The following is a 20,879-nucleotide window of genomic DNA, read 5'->3' on the forward strand; positions in this document are numbered from 1 at the left end:
TTCAGAAAGAAACAAAGTTTATTTGATGAATATAAATAAGGCGATCAGCACAAAGTACTTCTCATACACATGATAACAAATGTATGAACTGTACATACCTTGTACGTTGTACTTCTACTAGACACAAGGTTACAATGACTGGCTACTACATGCCCACTGGTAGTTTCTGAGGGTTCCTTAGTTTTATTTATTTATTTTTTTCATATCGAAGTCCATAATCACATGGTCAATATCACAACCCACATGCCACTCACTTGGAGAAATATTACAAGAAGCACTATCAAACGAGGGTCTCTGGGAATTAGATACACTGACCCCTGGCAGCATTCAAACGCCACTCAACACAAAAACATCTCAGATAGAGCTTATGTCAACACATTTGAGGTCTTGTCATGAACACTGTTTAAAAAGTAAATGGAAACCCACTTTTAAATGAAAGTTGACACGCTGTTAACGTGCATACTGGATACACAAAAATCATTAAATACAAAATCGAGACTGTACATTGAAATCAAACAGGGTATAAAGTACAAGCTTGCTTTTGCACAAAGCAAGAAGACCAACTTCTCCTAAATGTCAGCCTCAACTTTCTCAACTTGATTATGATCAAGGGGGAAACCTGCTAAAGTCTGTGCAAAGGAAATGTCTTCCCAACAGCACAGTTGTTTGCTGTAAACACAAACTATTTTTAATATGTGAAAAGGGAATTTTTTGGTAGCCCCTCAACATCAGAGAATATTACATGATACATAATGGAAAGATGCTACGTTAGACATAATTTAATTTTTAAGGAACTAAATGATAATTGTCCCATAAAAGGAACATCAGTAATACTTTAGGCAAACAAAAGTGGGGCAAAAATGAGCCCTCAAAACAACAGCTGGGACAGAATTGGCACATACTGGGAAATCGCTAACTATTCATGGTCGGTTGCTTTCTCTGCTTCTAGGACACCCACTGCCTAGTGGCTTTCCTACTTCAAGTATTCAGTGGCAGAGTTCAGATCAGGATCAGGCTGTAGCAGGCAGTGAGGCCGCCTGTTTAAGGATGCTCAAACTGTTCACAGCCATGAGTTGGAGGAGGCCTGGGTTTTCAGGGCGGCATTATGTCAAAATGTGTGAAATAACTTTTGCAAAGAACTCTGCTCGTTTCTCCAGTCAAGACCTAGATTGCCTTGATAGTTAAAGGACAAACTTATTAAACATGAATGTATTTGGATTGCTTGTGCAACATGAAAGTTTTACACAATGCGCAATACTTAGGACAAGAACAAAGCCAGAAGCGAGAAACCTGCTTGAATATACTACTCTTAATGCACCAAGGATGAACAGCGCAACCCAGACACAGCTTCGTCTTCTCAGATAGATAAATAAGGTGTCTGACTTTTAAATATCTCTATGGCTCACAAGAGAGGTCCAGAGTTAATTGCACCAACATTTTAAGAAGTAATAGTAACAACTAAATTCAATGCAAGACTTTAGGAACATCTCCTTAGAATCCTTTCCACAGCAGCAAAAAAAGACAACTATATTTATTAAGGCCACTCATGCTTAAATTCACTGTTTGTCCTTTAGAAATGCAGATTTTCATCCCCCACTTGCATACACGTGGAAGGGTTTCTTTCATTGACAAGGAAATGGATCAATACAAGAGTTGCACATGTTTTCCAGACTCGGTCATGAGTTTTATGAAGTTACAACAACTTTATTTCTTTTTTTTTTAATCTCAGAGGAAGCAGGAGGAGTTTAATTCTCCTCAGGACCATGTCACTGTATGTAAAAGACCTGAAAATGTGGTCTCTCTCCCTGGCATGTGCTTTAAATAATGACTCTGTACCACAAACATGTTGTGTAGAGCTATATACAGATACATAGCTTTTGTGATTATTCCTCATTCATCAATGTTTTCATGTTTGATGCTGAAAATGTTTTGGAATCCATGTTGGAGACTTTTTTTCAAAAAAAAAAAATGACAAATGACCTTTCATTTACAGAAGATCTAAGCGTACACTCGCTGTTTGGACAGCGTTTGGATTTTGAGTATGAATGAGTCCCAGCTTCTTCGTGGAGACCTGCATGTACGGGAATGGCGAGTCTGAGGCTCGGCGGTGACCCCACTGTGGGTGATGTGTAACACCCATGGGACAGAAATATGCAGGTGCCTCAGGCTCCAGCCACTCCCTAGTACAAACACAGGGTCAATAGAACTATGAATGATCAATTTAGATGTGCCATGCATTGTCAGAGACACACACCATGTTCTCATAAGGCGATTTCTTGGCAAGTATTAGTGGTTTAAAAAATTGATTTCATTTCCAACCTGGCCCAGAGGTAACGACTGGTTCCACCATCAAAATGTGGTTCTTCAAACCGCAGATTAAAGAAATAGAGGAGGGTAAAGGCTCACCATTTTTGGTGCTTTGGTTTCTCTGTCAAACACTCCATGCATCTCAGTATACAAACACTGCCAGCACCACTCACTCAATCACAGAATTCACACTTTTTGATAATCTAATGCATTAGAGATGACCACTCAGACTGAACCAGCAGAGAGACGGGAGATGAAGCTAGTTGTCCAACAGAAGCTGAATCCACAGTTATGATCCCATGGAGTTCAGATTCATCCAGTGATGTTTAAGTAACAGAAGTAAAATGTTATCAAATAATGACATTCAGAAGAGATGAACACATTTTAAATGCCCGAATCCCGACCAAAAAATGGAGGACCTGCCATTGTCTCCTCCTCCTCCACATTCTCCTCTCCAACGTGTCTGAATCCATGGGAAAGGACATGAGATGATGAAGGAAACACTGAGCCGAACAGAGCCATGCTCAGTGATGGAAGTGAAAGCTCCTCTTCAGTCTCCATGAGCGCTCCAGGTGGTGGTGAACAGTGATGTGAGCTGCACTGCAATAGATTATCAGAATATTGCTGCAGAGCTGCGCGTGCCCTTTAGTCAGCCCTTCTGATAGCTGCAACAAGAAAGCACAGAGTTTAGCAGGGAGAGGAACTGGCAGTGAGGTTGGAGGTACTGTGGGCAAACACTCCCCTCCCGTGTGCCCACCCACTACCCCTCTCTTTAATCAGGGCTAATGGGGATCAGGGAGGGTGGCGATGCAGAGGAAGAATAGAGTAAGGAGGTGAACAGGAAGTTAAATGATGTCCTGCAAACACATCTGAAGAAGATGCCTTTTTAAAAATAGTTCACCTAGAGATAGAGATGCCTCTTATGCCTCTTGATAAGCAAGAAGAAAGGGAATGGAAATAAGCCCAAATGTTACAGAGGTTATTTCTATTTGACCACATCATGTGTCAACACTTTTTCCTCTCCATGGTTTTCTACCATGAGTATAGTTTTTAAATTATTTTTAAACTTGACTTTTTAGATATTAGAGAATTAAAGATGGCCGACATACCAGAAAACTTAGCATTCACTTACAGACCTTCTAAGAGAAACAATTTAAAAGAATACAGAAAATTTCACTCCAAGGTATATACCTGGAAGAATGACTTACACAGACTGCTTGCACACAAATGCTCACAGAAGCCTTACTGACAATAACCAAAAGGTAGTATACATGCACCACAGAATGTTACTCAACCCTCAAAACAAATGAAGTTCTGATTCATGCTCCAATATGGATGAACCCTGAAGACATCATGGTAAGTGAAATAAACCATTCACTAAGGGACAAATACTGTACAATTCCACTCACATGGAATATCTAGAATAGACAAATTCAAAAATGCACAAAATAAATAAGAGGTTACAGGGGCTGAGGGGAGAGGGGAATGGAGAGTTATCTTTGAATGGGCACAGAATTTCAGTTTGTGGTAATAAATTCTGGAAATGGATAGTGGTGTTGGTTGAATTATGCCATGGATGTATTAAATGCCACTGAACTGTACACTTAAACTGGTTACAGTGGTAATTTTTAGCGTGTATCTTACCACAATAAATGCATAACTTAAAAAAGAATATTGGTATCTCCTTAAACACAGCAGAGTGAAATGAAGTTGGCTATCATCGCCACCATCCTGTGGCTCATGTGTATATGTTTAGCCCTAAACATAAGTGCAACACTCAACTGTGTGCATATTTCAGGCCCTGGGTAAGAGGTGTCCGGAAGCACCTCAAGTTTTCTCATGGTCTCAATTAAGGGTCCCGGGGTGTGGCATACAACTGCCACCTGCGAAGAAACAGTAGAACGGGTAAGAGGAGAGAACCATCCCACACTGAACCCTCAGATGATGACTTTCTTCCCTACTGATGCTGGACGTTGTGTGCCTGCATGGTTATCATTCACATATTGCCTTGGAATATTCTAGGAGTTTCCGGGCACATGGCAATAGTGCAGCTATCTGGGGAATAAGGCGGGGAGGGGAAAGATCAAACACAGACACACACACACACACACAAACTCACACACATATGAGCCAGTTTTTATATACAGCCTGAGCTGTCTGATTTGGTGGCTGACACACAGCATTTCTCAAGTCACACTGACTAATGAGCCAACCAAAGATCCCAGCGTCTGCACAGGTAGGCAGTTATTTCGAACCCTCGTTAAGCAGTGCAAATGAAATATGTGGCTTGGATGAACTCAGCTAATTCATACTCTGAGGAGTTTGGTGTAACCCTTCTGGTTAAGAAACTTGAATCGGGGCAAAAAAATGACTTTTGCAGAGCCAGAGAGCTAGGGAGTTCCTAGAGCGGATCATATTACTCATTCTGGCACATAAAATCTCGGTGAACTTCGTATGAAAATTCTAAGTCAGAGCACGCTTTCTGCTTCATGAGCTGTGCATAGCTCTAATTCTTTTGTGCATTAAGCATTTCTTAATCATCCTTTTAAGGGGCTGACCAATATATTAAAAGGCCACATGATTAAAAGGTAAAGAGAAACCCAAAGTAGTACTAAAATGCTCCGGTCATATTTTACAGATCGGGGAAATGAGTGAAAAACAATTATGGCGAATGTCCCATGTCCTTGATGTTTTTCCAAGATAAAGTAGCAAAGAACAATCATTTATTCAGTCGAGACAAAGATTTCCAGCTGGGTAACAGGTCACAAGGCAGAATACAGTGTCTCGCGACTGCAACGCACTGTTTCAGGGTAAGGTTTATGCTGTGGGAAAGGGAACTCTCAAAAAGTGTCGCCGCTCCTTCCATCAGACAATCCATTTGCCAGGAGGCCTAAATGGATTTGAGGGAAAAAAGAAATCTCAGATGACACTGCCAGGAGCTGCAAAGGCAAATGAACCTTCACTGAGGAGCAAAGAAGCATATACATTTAAACATTTTTTAAAAAGGAATCCTGGCTTCTACCAAGGAGGCAATCTGGGCAGCCACCCACAGTGAGATAATCTTTGGCCTGACCTCCCTGTCCTGGATGGTCGCAGCGGCCCCAACACCCCCCCTCCACACACACACCCAGTGTCCTCTCCTTCAGGACCCACTCTGCACTCTCACCAGCTCAGGCAACAGTGCTATTTCAACAACAACATCTACTTCATCCTGCACTCCCTGTTACAGCCTTCATTTACAATCCCATTGCTGTCAGGGTGGAGGATGGACTCTTGGCTTGCTGGCCTCTCTCTCCAGCTCCACGCTTCAAGTTCCCCCTAAGCTGAACTGGCTTCTGCAGTCCTAAAGCTTTCTTTCCTCCTCATTGTACAGACTTGTCTTTCTGACATGCATTCACATGAACCCTTGACCTGACTGATTCCTACTTATTCTTCAGTCTCAGTTTAGATTTCACTTCTTCCCTGGAGGTCTTTCCTGACCCTCCTGAGTGTGGGATGGTGTGCAGGAAGTCTCACACACACTGCACTGCCCCCCTTCTGTGACGTCCCTAGACTTTCACTGTCCAATACGGCAGCCACTGAACACGTGTGTCTGCTCAGCACTTGAAGTGGGGCTAGTCCAACTTGAGATGTGCCGTAAGTGTAAACGGTGCACTGGTGACACTTTGGATATATTGGATAAAATTAAATATATTTTTAGAGTTAATTTCATCTATATCTTATTACTCTTTTCAATGTGGCTACTAGAAAACTCAAAACTACAGATGTGGCTTGCAATATATTTCTACTGAATAACATTGGTCGAGGCTGCAAGCTCTATGACAGCAGGGTCAGGCCAGTCTTGTTCACTTAGCATCCTCTATGCCATGTGCATTCAATCAACAAGTTGATTCACTCACTCTTTCCATAGGTATTAGAGGGCACTTGGAACAGGCAGAATCCTAAAGTTCCCTCAACCCCCAAAGATTTCCTGCTGCAATCCCTGGCACTGGGACTATGAATATCTCACACCATGATTACAACTTTATATAGTTAAGGTTACTAATCATTTGACTTGAGAAAATGAGTGGGCCTAATTTAATCATGGGAGCCCTTTAATAGCAGACTTTCCTCTTGCTGGTAGGAGAAGAAACTCAGGGAAATTTGGAACATAAGAGGGAACTGCTGTGCTGAGACGGAGGGGGCCACAGGGCAAGGACCTGGTAGTGTCCTGCCAGATCCAAGAGAAGCCAGCAGCTAATAGCAAATAAGGAAATAGGAACCTCAGTCCTACAACCACAAGGAACTAATTTCTGCCACAACCTAAATGAGCTCAGATGTGGGTACTTCCCCAGACCCTCCAGGTTAAATCTAGCCAGGTTAAATCTAGCCAGGTTAAATCTAGCCAAAATCTTGACTTTGGCGTTATAAGTCTAAGAATAGAATTCAGTGGAGCATGAATGGTCGTCTGACTTATAGAACTTTGAGATAATAAATGGGTATTGTTTTAAGCCACTAAGTTTGTGGTGATTTGTTATGCAGCATAGAAAACTAATATACCTCCTTTCTGTGCCAGAAGGTATGCTTGCTGCCAAGGGTACAATAGTAAAAATAACAGACAACATCTGTGCCCTCACAGGGCCAGTATTTTCAAGAGTAAGAGAAAAAACAAACAGATATATATATAAGAGAATGATCAAATAATAAACTAGAAATTATCCATTTCTTATTTATTATAAATAAATAAGAAAATTTTGTGCTTGAAAGGAATTTAACAGGGGGCTGTGACAGTCATGCTTAAGATTTATTGACTACATGACAGTTTTATTCTAATTTTTTAATATGGAAAGACGTACATATTTTTTCAGTGAAAAAAGCAGATTACAGGGGACATCCCTGGTGGCCCAGTGATTAAGAATCTGCCTTCCAGTGCAGGGGACAAGTATTCAATCCCTGTTGGGGGAACTAAGATCCCACATGCTGTGAGGCAACTAAGTCCATGCGCCCCAACCACTGAGTCCACGCACCACAACTAGAGAAGTTCACGTGCTGCAACAAAGACCCATCACAACCAAAATAAATTAAAAAAATATATAATTCCATACATATAGTTCAATCTCATTTTTGCATCACCATACCCATACTCACAAATGCATATGCCAGAATATTGCTAATAGTTATCTTCTCTGGGTGGTGCTTTAAATTTTTCTTCTTTTGATTTTTTTTGGGGGGAGGTTACACTTTAAGCAACAGTTAGAACTGGACATAGAACAGACTGGTTCCAAATAGGAAAAGGAGTACGTTAAGGCTGTATATTGTCACCCTGCTTATTTAACTTATATGCAGAGTACATCATGAGAAACGCTGGACTGGAAGAAGCACAAGCTGGAATCAAGATTGCCAGGAGAAATATCAATAACCTCAGATATGCAGATGACACCACCCTTATGGCAGAAAGTGAAGAGGAACTCAAAAGCCTCTTGATGAAAGTGAAAGAGGAGAGTGAAAAAGTTGGCTTAAAGCTCAACATTCAGAAAACTAAGATCATGGCATCTGGTCCCATCACTTCATGGGAAATAGATGGGGAAACAGTGTCAGACTTTATTTTTTTGGGCTCCAAAATCACTGCAGATGGTGATTTCAGGCATGAAATTAAAAGATGCTTACTCCTTGGAAAGAAAGTTATGACCAACCTAGATAACGTATTAAAAAGCAGAGATATTACTTTGCCAACAAAGGTCCGTCTAGTCAAGGCTATGGCTTTTCCAGTGGTCATGTATGGATGTGAGAGTTGGACTATGAGGAAAGCTGAGCACCGAAGAATTGATGCTTTTGAACTATGGTGTTGGAGAAGACTCTTGAGAGTCCCTTGGACTGCAAGGAGATCCAACCAGTCCATCCTAAAGGAGATCAGTCCTGGGTGTTCATTGGAAGGACCAATGCTGAAGTTGAAACTCCAATACTTCGGCCACCTCATGTGAAGAGTTGACTCATTGGAAAAGACCCTGATGCTGGGAGGGATTGGGGGCAGGAGGAGAAGGGGACGACAAAGGATGAGATGGCTGGATGGCATCACCGACTCGATGGGCATGAGTTTGAGTAAACTCCAGGAGTTGGTGATGGACAGGGAGGCCTGGCGTGCTGTGATTAATGGGGTCACGAAGAGTTGGACATGACTGAGTGACTGAACTGAATTGAACACTTTTTGGATTTTTTAAACCAGAGAATGTGTAATGAGTATCAGAGCAGAAAAGAAAGCTATTTCTATTGTGAAAAAATCAGTACTGCATGGGATCAATGCTCTTGACTTGGTTTTTTCTAAGGGAATCCTGCAGTTGGTGTGCAGGGGTGGGGTGTCGGGGGCGGGGGGATGCCGGTGAGCTGAGCACAGCAGTCGATTTCGCCCCAGGACAAGCGCCCCCAGGAGAGCAGGCTATAAACGTGTGGTGTCTCACAAATATTCCTTCAGACTGTTTTTCTTTGGCATAAAGACACCTGCCGGATTATGGCTTTCTTCTCTTGCCCTTTCAGTAGTGATTTGCAGAAACAGGCTGGGAGAAAGGGGTCTTTGGTAAACATGGAGGGGTTAAAGGGGAAACTGTTTAATAACAGTAGTAAAAGGCAGGCTATTTTTGACATCTGGGTTAATGTCCATTACGCTCCATGTGCTTTCCAAATGTGTGCAGAGTGCCCCCAGGTACAAAAACAGACACCCATTCACAGCAGCTTTGGATGCCCCCGACATCGCACATGGTGCCCACATAAAAGCCAGTGCCTGATAGGCTAACGAACAACAGTCTGAAGAGAAGAACTGTTCATTCTTGGGGTAGCGGGCATCCCGAAGGACAACTCCACCCAGCAACTCTGTTCCCAGGAAAACCCAATAGAGTTGTTTCTGCTTGGAAAAAAAAAAGAAAAAAAATCTATAACTACATCTGTGTTATTACTTAACATCTTTTAAAACAGGGTGGAATGGGTTTCTCGTTTTCCTCATGAAGATTTATTTATTATTGTTGTGATCAAAGTGGCAACAAATTACGTTAAATCATTTAATTTTCTTGATAGGAGCAACCACCTTGAAGCCATAATTCAAAAATATGAGTGGAGAGTAACATGTAACCTTGCGAGTGGCCTTCTAATGCTCCACAGGGCAATAAAATGTAACACTTGAGAGCCCAAAGGGCTGGGGCTGGGGGTGGGCCCAGCAAGACCTTAGCTCAGAATTGATAACTGCTGTTGGGATGGTAGAGCCTGCTGGGTGGGATGGAGGCCCTGAGAGTCCCCAGATTTCATCTTTGCCTTCCATTTCTGTGCTGTGGGGTGCAACTCATCCACAAGGCTTTAAGTGAAGGGATTTGGATGAATTCAGATGTGTACGACAAAATGGTAGCGTAGACTGCTGTGCCTAAGATTTTATTTTTGCCATTATTATTGTGGTCAGAATTATTCACAGCTAATATTGTGTGCACACTGTCTGCCAGCAAGGGTGCTCTGTGCTTTTGAGAGAACTATCTCCAACAAACTGGACAGATCTATGACACTGACCTGGCTGACACTCCCTTAGCAGTGGGGAAACAGAAGCTTAAGGGAAGTGTGTGTGTGTGTGTGTGTGTGTGTGTGTGCCACCAAGGCCCTCAGGGATCGAGAGAGCAAGACAGAACTCTGTGTGTGTGTGTGTGTGTGTGTGTGTGTGTGTGTATGTGTTAGTTGCTCAGTCGTTTCAGACTCGTTGTGACCCCATGGATTGTAACCCACCAGGCTCCTCTGTCCAGGGAGTTCTCCAGGCAAGAATACTAGAGTGGGTAGCCACTCCCTTCTCCAGGGGATATTCTCGACCCAGGGATCAAACCTGAGTCTCCCACACTGCAGGCAGATTCTTTCACCATGTGAGCTACCGGAGAAGCAATACGTGCTTTTGGTTAGATTCCCATCCTCCTGGGGCTTGATTTGAAATCACATCATCTTGACTCCAGAGCACAGTCTCTTCACCCTAAGGCCAGGACTTCCTCAAGCTCAATCTTTCATGCTCTACTGTCCCGGTTTTTGTGACCTTTCTATAATGCCTGCCACTGTAAACTAATGTTTTTCTTCAAAAACCTTTTCTAAAAACAAAGTTCCTTCTAAGGAAAGATCTGCTGTAATACCCCAGTGGAGTCACAATTTGTCTAATATATCTTACAATAATTTCATAGCTATTAAAATGAAAGTACTTGCCCGTGAAACACCTAAAACTATCTTCTCGTGGGTACGGAACCCCCTGCCTGCCCCCAGGTGTGTCCTGGAGACCAATCCCACTGCCCTGGGTGGCCTTTGGCACAGCAGCTCCCAGCCTGTGTTGGCCAGTTTGAGCAGGTGCCACATTCGGGCCACCAGCCACCCCCAGCACCGACACTTCAGGCCCAGCTACCATGGGCCCGCTTTGCTCCTCAGTGGTCAGATGGCAGCAGAAGTACAAGTCAGAAATCTGCCACACATCAGCGTTTTACTCTACGTAATCTTTAAAAAAAAAAAAAATTGGTTGAGTTTGCTTTAGTTGTAATTTTTTTTCTTAAAATAATACCTTCCTAAACCCAAGAGACTGCCTACCAGCTAAATGCCTTTGTCATTCTACTCCACAATTTCTCAGTCTTAGCACTGTGGACACTCACCAGAGGACATTTACGGTGGGCCGGGTACCTGTTGTGAGGACTGTCCGGGGCATTACGGGGTGCTTATTAGCAGCATCCTGGGCCGTGGCCCATTAGAGGCCAGTAGCATCACTCCTTCTCTCAATCTTGACAACAAAAAATGTCTCCAAATGTTGCCAAACTCCTCTCGGGTGGGGGTAGGCAAAATGATCCCCACTTGAGAACCACAGGTATTATCGATTGCTTTTACATTTAATTGCTTAACAGTATAAGATAAACATTGTAAAATTTGTAAGATAATTGCACACTATAAGATATTTTGGTAAGAAATGTATATACATACATGCATCCACCAACCCTTAAAAGATACAGATTTTGCAGAAGTAAAGATCTGTTTCGAAGCTGCCATCATATTATTTCAGACACGGCTGCATAGATTTAAAAGTCCTGTGGAAATAGGTACAAGCTAAGTCGTAAAAGTAATGAAAATGTACTACTTATCTGACATAAAATAGAAATGCCACAATCCTGAGATAGTAAGACACCTAAGACACTTGCTGAGCTAAGTGAAAAGGTAAAATCTAGTTTAAATTTATAGCATTCCTTCGGTGTCCCTCTAGGAGTTTGGCATTTTGCCAGGGTTCCTTGTTAAAAATTTGTTAAACGTGTTTGGCATTAATGCAAACACAAAGTGGTCATTTGTTACAAATTCTATTGGAATGCATTCGTTTAAGGCAATGAAGTAGTTACTAGAAAAGAAAAAAAAAAGTTCATTAAGTACATTTTAAAAATACAATGATGTATGCAGTGTGTAGCTGTGGCGCCCTGGTGGCTGTATAAATCGCTGACAGAATAACCACACATTGTGTTTAGTTTGAAATTGGAATCTTTTAAACATTACTGATAGAACAAAAACTGGTTTTGTTTGTTGTCAAAACCCCTGTTAGTCCTTCTTCTCTGAACTAGTTAAAATAACCAAACATTTGGCATACAATTTCTAACATTTCAAATCAGTGAAATGTATAGGTTCAAATCATGTTTTGGGCATCTTTTTGGAGTGCTGGCCTTTTTGGAGATGATTCGACAAATACAATGCCCCACCTCCCCGCCCCTGGGGAGGGAGAAAAATGGCCCTGTCATCTTGGGAACCCCACATCTTGGAAGTATAGCACCTCTGTGTCCTCACGGTTGTCTGAGGTTATGGGGTTACCTGCAGAAGGAAAACCATCAGCTCCATCATGGAGACAATGGAATCCTATGAGCAAATACCCTAAGCCTTGTGTATAGAACGTGCACCTTCCTGCCGCACCCTGCGCTGTTCACACAAAGGAGGTATTGCTGAGTAAGGGTGACTCCTCATCTCCCTCATGAAACAGTTCTGAAGCTCGGTTTTTGAGGAAACAGGCTGACATCACATGACATTTGGTCCTGCCACATAGATTGCTATGAACGTATGTGTGGCACATGTCATCTCAGGGCCCCGAGACGCTTGATAAAAGCCAAACCTAAAGGTGAATAGAAAACTCACGTACTAGGACTTCCCTGGTGGCCGAGTGGTTAAGACTCTGCCTTGCAATGCGGGAGATACAGGTGTAAATCTGGTTGGGAAACTAAGATTCCCATGCCATGGAGAAACAGCCCGCGTGCCACAACTACTGAGGCCCCAGGCCAGAACTAAGACCGGAGGCAGCCAAATAAACAAATAAAATTTAAAAAAGAAAACTCAAGTTTCACAAGGACATTCAGAAAGTATTCACTGCCATCCTCCTCCGTCTCTCTCTCTCTCTGACATATGTGAACCACAGCCCCAAATTCCTGTGGCCCCCAAACCTCTCTCTAGGTTGGCCTCTTTTGCCCTCTGAGTTTGGTGTTATCTGAGCTGCCCCTGAAGGCGATGGAGCCAGGGTCTTGAAACAGTCCCCAAGTTCAAGTGTAAACTCAGACAAAACCTAGCATCCTGCATGGGGCCTGAAGAAGTTGCCCTTCACAGATACCAAACAGGACCAAGAAGCAAAAAGTCTAAGAACAGGGAAAACATACTTATCTCCAGGAGCAACCAGAGTGCATGAGATAAAAGAGACACGCTGAGTATTACAGAGCACACTTTGGTTTTATACGTTTGGTGGGCTCTCTTTGAGAAAAAGATTGACTGATAGTTGACTGGTTCAAACTTGACAAAATGACATGGTCACAAGAACACACCGTGAAGGCCTCTCCCTGGACCTGGGGAAAGATCTGTGTACTTGAGGGGCCAGAAGCTTAAGCCCTGTTAGATTCGTGATAAATCTCTTCTGCTTGCAATTAAAGTTTATTTTTGAGAATATGTTTTCACATTCAGATGAGAATAAAGGAAAACATGTTTTCAAATCCCTTCTTGACAAGGATTCAGCTTTAGGAAAATCTTGGAAAATCTCATCAGAGCAAGAGGGAGGGGCAGGAATGAGATAGCCCACCTAGAGAAAGGAACTGAAGAGGCATTTGAGGGAGTCTGAGGCACGAAGGAACAGTTTGCTATCTCAGGTCTGCAGACCAGAAGTGGCTCGGATGACAAGTGTTTACAGCAGGATCTTTGCAGAGCCAATAATGGCAATTAGTCCCCTGGATTGGAAGGCGCCCTTCCCGCATCGCCAGGCTGAGGTGGAATGCCATTTACTCTTGGGGCTGGCGACTAATTAGGGGTCTCTTTTGAAGATCAAGGTTTTGTGATCCCTGTTTCTTAATAACATGGTTGGCCTGCCGGCCACCTGGGTCCAGGCGAGACCTCCCTCGCCCCCTCCCCACACAGCAGGCACTGCCTGGGGCCAGGAGCAAGTGCGGGCAGGAAAACACAGATCCTGCCACCGGGTGAGCGACTTAACCTCTTCACCGCCAGGTTTCTGCAACCCAGCGCTCCATTCAGCTGCCCCGAGACAGAGACAATTGGTCTCGTTTCTCAGGAAGGGCTGAAGACCTCGGTGTGTTGCAAAGTAACCACGGTTGTGGTGCAAACACTACTTAGCAAGCTTTCATATATGAAGAGAGGCAGGGAGACTCCACTTGTCCCAAGAAGTGGTGAATCAAACGGTTCTTTGCATCTGCTGCATCTTGGGCCACTTCCAGATGGAATTTTAGAAGTAACCAGCGAGCTCTGGCAGAGGCAGAGTAGGGAGGACACTGAAGCACACCTTCTGGAGTCCTAATCTGATGGGTCATCAGACAGAGCTGGGTGCCTGCGTCTGCTGACCTATACCAGGGCCCCCATGGTCATGCTGGATGAGGCGGTGTAGCCTGCTATGCTCTTTAAGACACGGTAGAGAAGACAGAGGCCAGAACAGCAGGAAGAGCAAGCTGCAAAGAATTAAACTTGTAACAAGTTGGGCAAAGCACAAACATTGGGAGAGGCTGATCCTTTGGCTGTTGACAGGCTCTGGCCTGGGTTGGTCATGGTCACTAAGCCCATCAGCGTTCCGATGTGGCAATGGCTAATGCGGCAAGTTCAATGTGATTTTAATTTTGGGAATGCTGCTTACATACCGCCCACAGTGGCCGCCTAAGATCGGCAACCCCACTGCCATAAACACAGTCAGCACTGTCAAGGATTCTGAAAATCATTTTAAAAATGGTTTCTTTTTGGCAGATAGGGGCTGAGTGGAGTTTGCATTTGATTAACTGTACTTTAACTTCAATGTGCTTCAAACATTTTTGTGCGTTCTAAGCAACACCAAAGCAGAGTTTCCAGCAACAAAAGGAACCAGCCTTCTTGGGGCAGTGGCAGACTCTTTGGTAAGTGGAGAGGGGAACGTGTCAACACAAGCCAGCAACCAGCTGAGTGGAGTCAGTCAGGCCTTTTGGAGATAGTCAGGGTCTCTGAGCTCAGTGAGCCCTGATCCACACTCCTTGCAAATCAAGGAATAGATAAAAAAAAAAAAAGTACCAAATTTTTGGTCGGTAGAGTCGATAGTGAAGTGGATTGTTAAGTGAGATACAAAGGCAAATTCAGTTTGGATTTTATATTGGGTTTTTTTTTTTTGATTTTATATTGTTTTTAAGCATGTTTATGAAAAGCACGAGAACCCTTCCTTTCTTCTTTCCCTCTCTCCCTCACAATTGTGAAGGCATCTACTAAGAACCATGCAAAGTCCTGGGACATAGGACTGAACAAGACACATGCTAGCTCTGACTTCATGGAATGCACATTGAGTGAGCCTGTCAGATATTACGTTCAATACATAATTAAACTGAACACGTGATTATCAATTAAAATTGTAGTAAGTACCAAGGAGGAAGAACAACATTTGCCAAGCCTGGCAACATTCACTGAGGACAGCGCTTTTAATTTAGTGTCCATTCCTTACTCTGAAGAAGTTGCTACGATTAACTCATTACACTGCTTCAGAAAGAGGCACCGAGAGGTAAAGACACACACTCCAAGTCACACCACTGGCAGATGGTGAGGCCGTGCGGTGAATCCACACACTAGGACATGAAGTCCCAAGTTAAAGGAACAAATCAGAGCCTGGACCTGATCTGCCAAAAGAGTTGGAAAGACTTTCCAAGAAAGTAAGGTCTATATCGCTGTATATACGCCTACTGGAAGAGAAGGACTTCCTCTAAGACAACAACTTCTTCCTGTTCTTCCTCTTCTCTACTCCCCCACTTCTCCTCCTCCTTCCCCTTCTTCTGCTCTGTGCTAGTTGAAAAGTAAATCTATGGATTTCTATGTTTTCTGAGGGTTTTGCCCAGACTCTGTCCTTTCAAATGAATTTTTAGTCAGTGCTTTTTGTCTGTCAACATGAGCTCACCTACAGCCTCCTTCAAAAGCCTCCGCTTCGGAGTATCAAGCCACATGCATCTTCCTTCTGCTCTAAGAGTTTGCATTACGGCCTTCCAGCTTCATGGTATTTGAGATGATTAATCACTTTTAAATATGAAAAAAATTAACATGTCTGAAGCAGGCTTCTCCACTGTCAAATGTTTCGCTTTAACATAGATTCAAACTGTCTCCCTTCCCCTGCAATTCCACAGCAATACATTTTCTGTTGGAAATTCAACTGTAGGAATCCCATGCAGAAGCCCCAAACAATATATCTTAACATCTTAATTTCATTTAGGAGGAATGCAATGATTGATCATTTATCATTCTGAGATTGAGTGAACTATCTGGAGGATTCAATCTATTGCCTCTATGCAACTGATGGGATATTCACATGTCTTCTGGCTGCATGAGGGCTTTGGGGTCCAACTGTCTTTGAAGAAGTGGGATGCTAAAGAGATTACTGAGGGAGGGTGTGCCTTTACCAGCAAAGTATGACTCCAAGACTTGACGTGTTCCAAATTAGATCCTCCCCCAGTGACAGCCAGGATGTCTGCTGTTGAGTCATTCCCACTCCTCTGTCCCCACATATAGGATCTTGCCTTTCTGCCCTTGTCCTTTCACAGGTAACCTTAAGAGGCCTGGGGAGACCTTGACATGAAATCTACTGACATTGGTGGACTTGACTTCTCATCCATGAGATTTCTATTTAACCTAAAGCTGCTGTGTCAAAAAGGAATTTTTAGTGCACTATAAACAAAATGGCACCTTCCTAGGACAGCAAGGCCAGGCCACTGGCCTCACAGCTGCCGTCTTGGTTTTTATGCAAGACATCATTATAATCTCTTCATGTTGGTATTATTGGTTGGTCAGCAGGAGAACCGGTCAGAATGCTACAGAACAAGATTTTGGAGTGTCTAGAACTAACACAACAAAAACACAGTCCTCAAGTCCAAGGACATGTTCTTTAATGATGGATTCAAATGGAATACCTACTATGTCCTTTACACAGTGTAGGCTTTAAGACATTCTCACAGAACAAGATGCCTCCAAAATCACAATCCATCTCTGTAAACACACGTGTGTAGTTTTCTCAGGAAACTCACTGCCCAGTGGACCATCTTACAAAGAAACAATGACCGCCCCTGCCCAACCCGCCCCCACAAACGACGGAAAGTGTGAGACAAGCAGAGGTTACTCTGGAGGGAATCTGAGGCCAGTGTTTAGTGCTAAAAAGCAGACATGCTCTGTAGTTTGAATTTACATTTCAATTCCATATCAGAGTCAAGTCGGCCCTTGGAGGTCGGCACAGAGCATAGGCCAGTGGCTGCAGGCCTAGGTCTTGCTTGCACCCCCAGCTCCCGCTCAGGAATGTAAGAGAACTCTGCAGTCAGCACCTGGACTGACGGGGGGTGATGAGGGGGGCTCCCAGCCTAATTGAAAGGCGGTTAACAATGGGCCCCTCAGAGCAGACCCATTCTCCCATCTGCTATGAGGCTTCCGGCTATCACAAATATTTCCAACTTAGATGCAGAGGTGCCCTGAGAGCGAATTTCTGTGCTGCTTTTGTCGCTGGTCACTTTGAAGATTAAAGAGGGGAAAACGCACTTTCATAACACATGAACTCACTGGAAGTTTTCCTACTAAATCCCAAGGTCCTGGCAGGCAGGGGCTGGATTTAACTCTTCCAAGACAGACCAGGCATGCAGGATGCGGGGCCAGGAAGTGCCTTGGGGAAGAAGTGAGCCAGAGATCAAGGAGCTGGGACAGGACAGAGTGGATACCTGAGGCATGACACCAGTTGGTTCTGGGTCTCTGGGAGTCACTTCCAAAGCCCAGTATGGCAGAACTCCAAAGTCCTCCAGCAGTCCGCAGGGGACCTGACAGTACACCAGAGACCCTGGCTTTGCTACAGAGAACTTCCTTTAGATGGAGACTCGTGCAATGTTGCAACCCCTCCTCGCCCCCGCCCCCCGCCCCCCGGCAAGAGCACGGGGAATTCCTGATTGGCGGGGCCCATCTATGAATGCAGCTCGTACACAGAAGGAGGCACACAGCTAGGTCCCTCCCTGTTCAGGGCTTTTTCAGGGCAGTTTCTCCTGCCGGAAGCTCTTTCCCCATCGTCCTTTTCCTGGTGGCCTTCTGCTTATCCTGAGCTGTCAGCTTCAAGGCCGCGTCTTCAGGGAGCCTTCCCTGCCTTGTTCCTGGTCAAATCTCCCTGCTCAGCCCTCCCCTTTTCTCCCTCAACACGCTCTGGCTTCACAACAATTTAGAGTCATGAGTTTGTGTATTTGATTAATGTCTGACTGTAGCCTCAGCTGCCTTCAGGAGGATAGACCGTGAGTGCCTCTCTCATCGCAGTATTTCACAAATACCTACCACAGAGTGGGTCCCCAGTAAATATTTCAGGGGATTAAAAGGAGAAGTGAATCCACTGATGATAACAAATGTTTATTGAATGCTTACTATATGCCAGGAAGAGTTCTAAATACATTATAGCAGTGATCTTCAACTTGGCACTACTGACATCTTGGATCGGCTAATTCTTTGTCAAGGGGGCTGACCTGGGCTTTGTACGATGTTTAGCAGCATCTCTGTCCTGTATACACTAAATGCCAATAGCACTCCCCCCCTTTCCAAGTCATGATGATCAAAAACGTTTCCGGGACTTCCCTGGTGGTCCACTGGCTAAGACTCCATGCTCCCCATGCAGGGGGCCTGGGTTCAATCCCTGGTCAGGGAACTAGATCTCACATACCACAACTAAAAAATGTGCACACAGCAATTAAAGGTTCTGCATGCCGCAACTAAGACTCAGCACAGTCAAATAAATAAGTATTAAAAAAAAAATGTTTCTAGACATTGCCAAAGCCTTCTGGGAGGGTAAACCCACCCTCTATTCACTGTTGAGATCCACACATCAACCCAGTTAGTCTCTACAATCACCCCATGAACTGGGGACTATTAGTCTCCTCCTGTTAACATTAAGAAAACAGAGGCTCAGAGAGGTTAAGTAACTTTCCAAAGTCACAACACCAACAGGAAGCGGAACTGAGACATGGGAAATTAAGTTGCTCAATTTGAAGAGGTGTTAGAATGAGAAAGGACTGGCCCCAGGTCACACAGGTGGGAGATGGCCACCGGGGGCCTGGAACCTTGCCTCTCCTACCTTCGCTCAGTGAGTTTCCTGGGCTGCCTTTACAGACTGTGCCATAAAAGGACCCTGCGCTGAGGCTTGGCTTCTTTTTTTAAAATAATTTATTTTCTTAATTGAAGGATAACTGCTTTGCAGAATTTTGTTGTTTTCTGTCAAACACCAACATGAATCTGGGGCTGGGCTTCTAGAAGGGAGTCCTCATAGATTGGAAGTAGCTACATATCTTCTGTTCACCGTCTGCTTCTCCTTCCTGAGTCTATAGCCAGTGATGTCCAGACCCTCTGGAAGCAAGGCTGTCAGGAACCAGCAAGGTGAGGTTAAGGGCCCCTCACCCCTGGGCGTGTGGAATGTGATAGGGAAACAGGGACACAGCTACCCAGGTCTGCCGGCATCTCAGCATGGTGGGGAGCAAGCCCTAGCCGGTGGTTCAGCCAGGCTGGGTAGCCGTCCACACTCGGGCACTGTTGAGCTTTCTGCACCTTGCTCAGGTGACCCCATTCCTGAACCCTCGGCCTCTCCTCCAAGGGTGGGTGGGAGGGGTGAGACTCCACCATCGAGGCTTACCTTGAGACAGGGCCTCACAGAAGCGGTGCACACATGAACTGTCTGTCATCTTTTCCTCTCTCTAATCTGAGTGATCTCTGATAAATCACTTAACCTCTCTGAGCCTCAGGGTTTTGTTTTGTTTTTTCTCTTCCCTACAAAGCAAAGATCATAATTCTAACCTCTCCAGGTAGCTGAGACAATCAAATAAAACGAGCTTACTGCTAAAGGCCCTACATTGGCGCCTGCCAGGTAATAGGTGATAATTTCCAGTAGCTGCTGTCACCTTCTCCTCTGCACTAGCTCATGACAATAGAGAGACATGGGCGTCAGGACCAGCTTGATCCGAGGGTGGCCAAGTACCAGCCCGGGGTGTCCCCACCTAGGTTATTCATGGGCTGGGCCAGCGCCTGGTCCTCTCATGAAAGGACATGTGCAGAGCAAAAAGGGAACACATCAGAGCGACCCAGAAGGAAGAGTGGCAGAAGGAACCCAAAGCTTCCCCCAACTGCAAATTCCATGTCTCCGACCTGGCACCTCCAGCAGCCAGCCACCTTGGCAGCCTCTCCCCCTTTCTCCTTTGGCTTTTCCTGTTGGCATAGCCCACCCGCTTTATAAGGCTTCAGTAGAGTTTTCCTTTTTCATGGCTCCAGCTTTTAGATAAACTTTCAAGGATATTTCTGTGGCAGGTACAAACCTGGACAGCAAGCCTCAGAAAGAAATCCTAAATTAATTATATGTCAACATTTAAGCCACAAGAAGGAGCAGTTGTCATAAATTTTGGGGAGGTTAGAATCCAATTTTAGTGGTAAATGTGAGCAAGCTCACTGACTCACTTGTGAGATGGTGCCAACAAAATGATATATTTTACATTCTTTCACAGCTTGTTTTGGCTAAACACAATGAAAAAAAAAGGAGGGAGGATTACAGTTTTTTTTAATTCTTCAGCGGGCTGATGTGTTCAATCATGCAAAAGATCTACACCATCATGTGTCAGAGCAGAAGAAATCAATTCGATTTAGCCACTTTTTCTGTTGTCTTCCACCTTTGTTGAGAAACGAAATGGGGCTGAAAACTCAAAGGAAGGCCATGAGCACTACAGTCACTTTTAGTGTGGCCCAACACCAGACATTCCCAACAACACATCAAGACGCCCCTAGGAACGGCCCTCTTGGTTTATCTTAAGTTCTGACCCAATGCTGGTATAATAAATGTTCTCTGAAACATCAGTTCTCTGAGCACTTGTCACTGGCTAAATTTGGTGTCAGGTTGTTGCTGGCAGAAAGATGAAAAAGTCTCCTTTCATTTTCACATTAGCAATGTGGTCGGAGTACTATAATTATTATTGCTTTCTGCTTTCTTCTTTATTCACTCCTTCAATTGGTTATTCAATTCATTTTTGCTAGCCATGAGCTAGGACTGGGGATTCAATGGAAAGGAAGACACAGATCCTGAGCTTCAAGTCTGGCAGTTA

General features: G+C 44.2%; 1 protein-coding gene across 1 annotated transcript in view; it reads right to left on the reverse strand.

Moving 5' to 3' along the window:
- Positions 1-20,879, reverse strand: part of ERC2 (ELKS/RAB6-interacting/CAST family member 2) — a 999,532-nt gene continuing 978,653 nt past the window's right edge. The window contains exon 21 of the mRNA XM_043441970.1: positions 1-2,972. Coding sequence (XP_043297905.1) covers positions 2,832-2,972 — 141 coding nt within the window. The 3' untranslated portion in view covers positions 1-2,831. The remainder of the gene's footprint in view (positions 2,973-20,879) is intronic.

This window comes from Cervus canadensis, chromosome 22 (assembly GCF_019320065.1).
Source record: "Cervus canadensis isolate Bull #8, Minnesota chromosome 22, ASM1932006v1, whole genome shotgun sequence".
Classification (NCBI taxonomy): domain Eukaryota; kingdom Metazoa; phylum Chordata; class Mammalia; order Artiodactyla; family Cervidae; genus Cervus; species Cervus canadensis.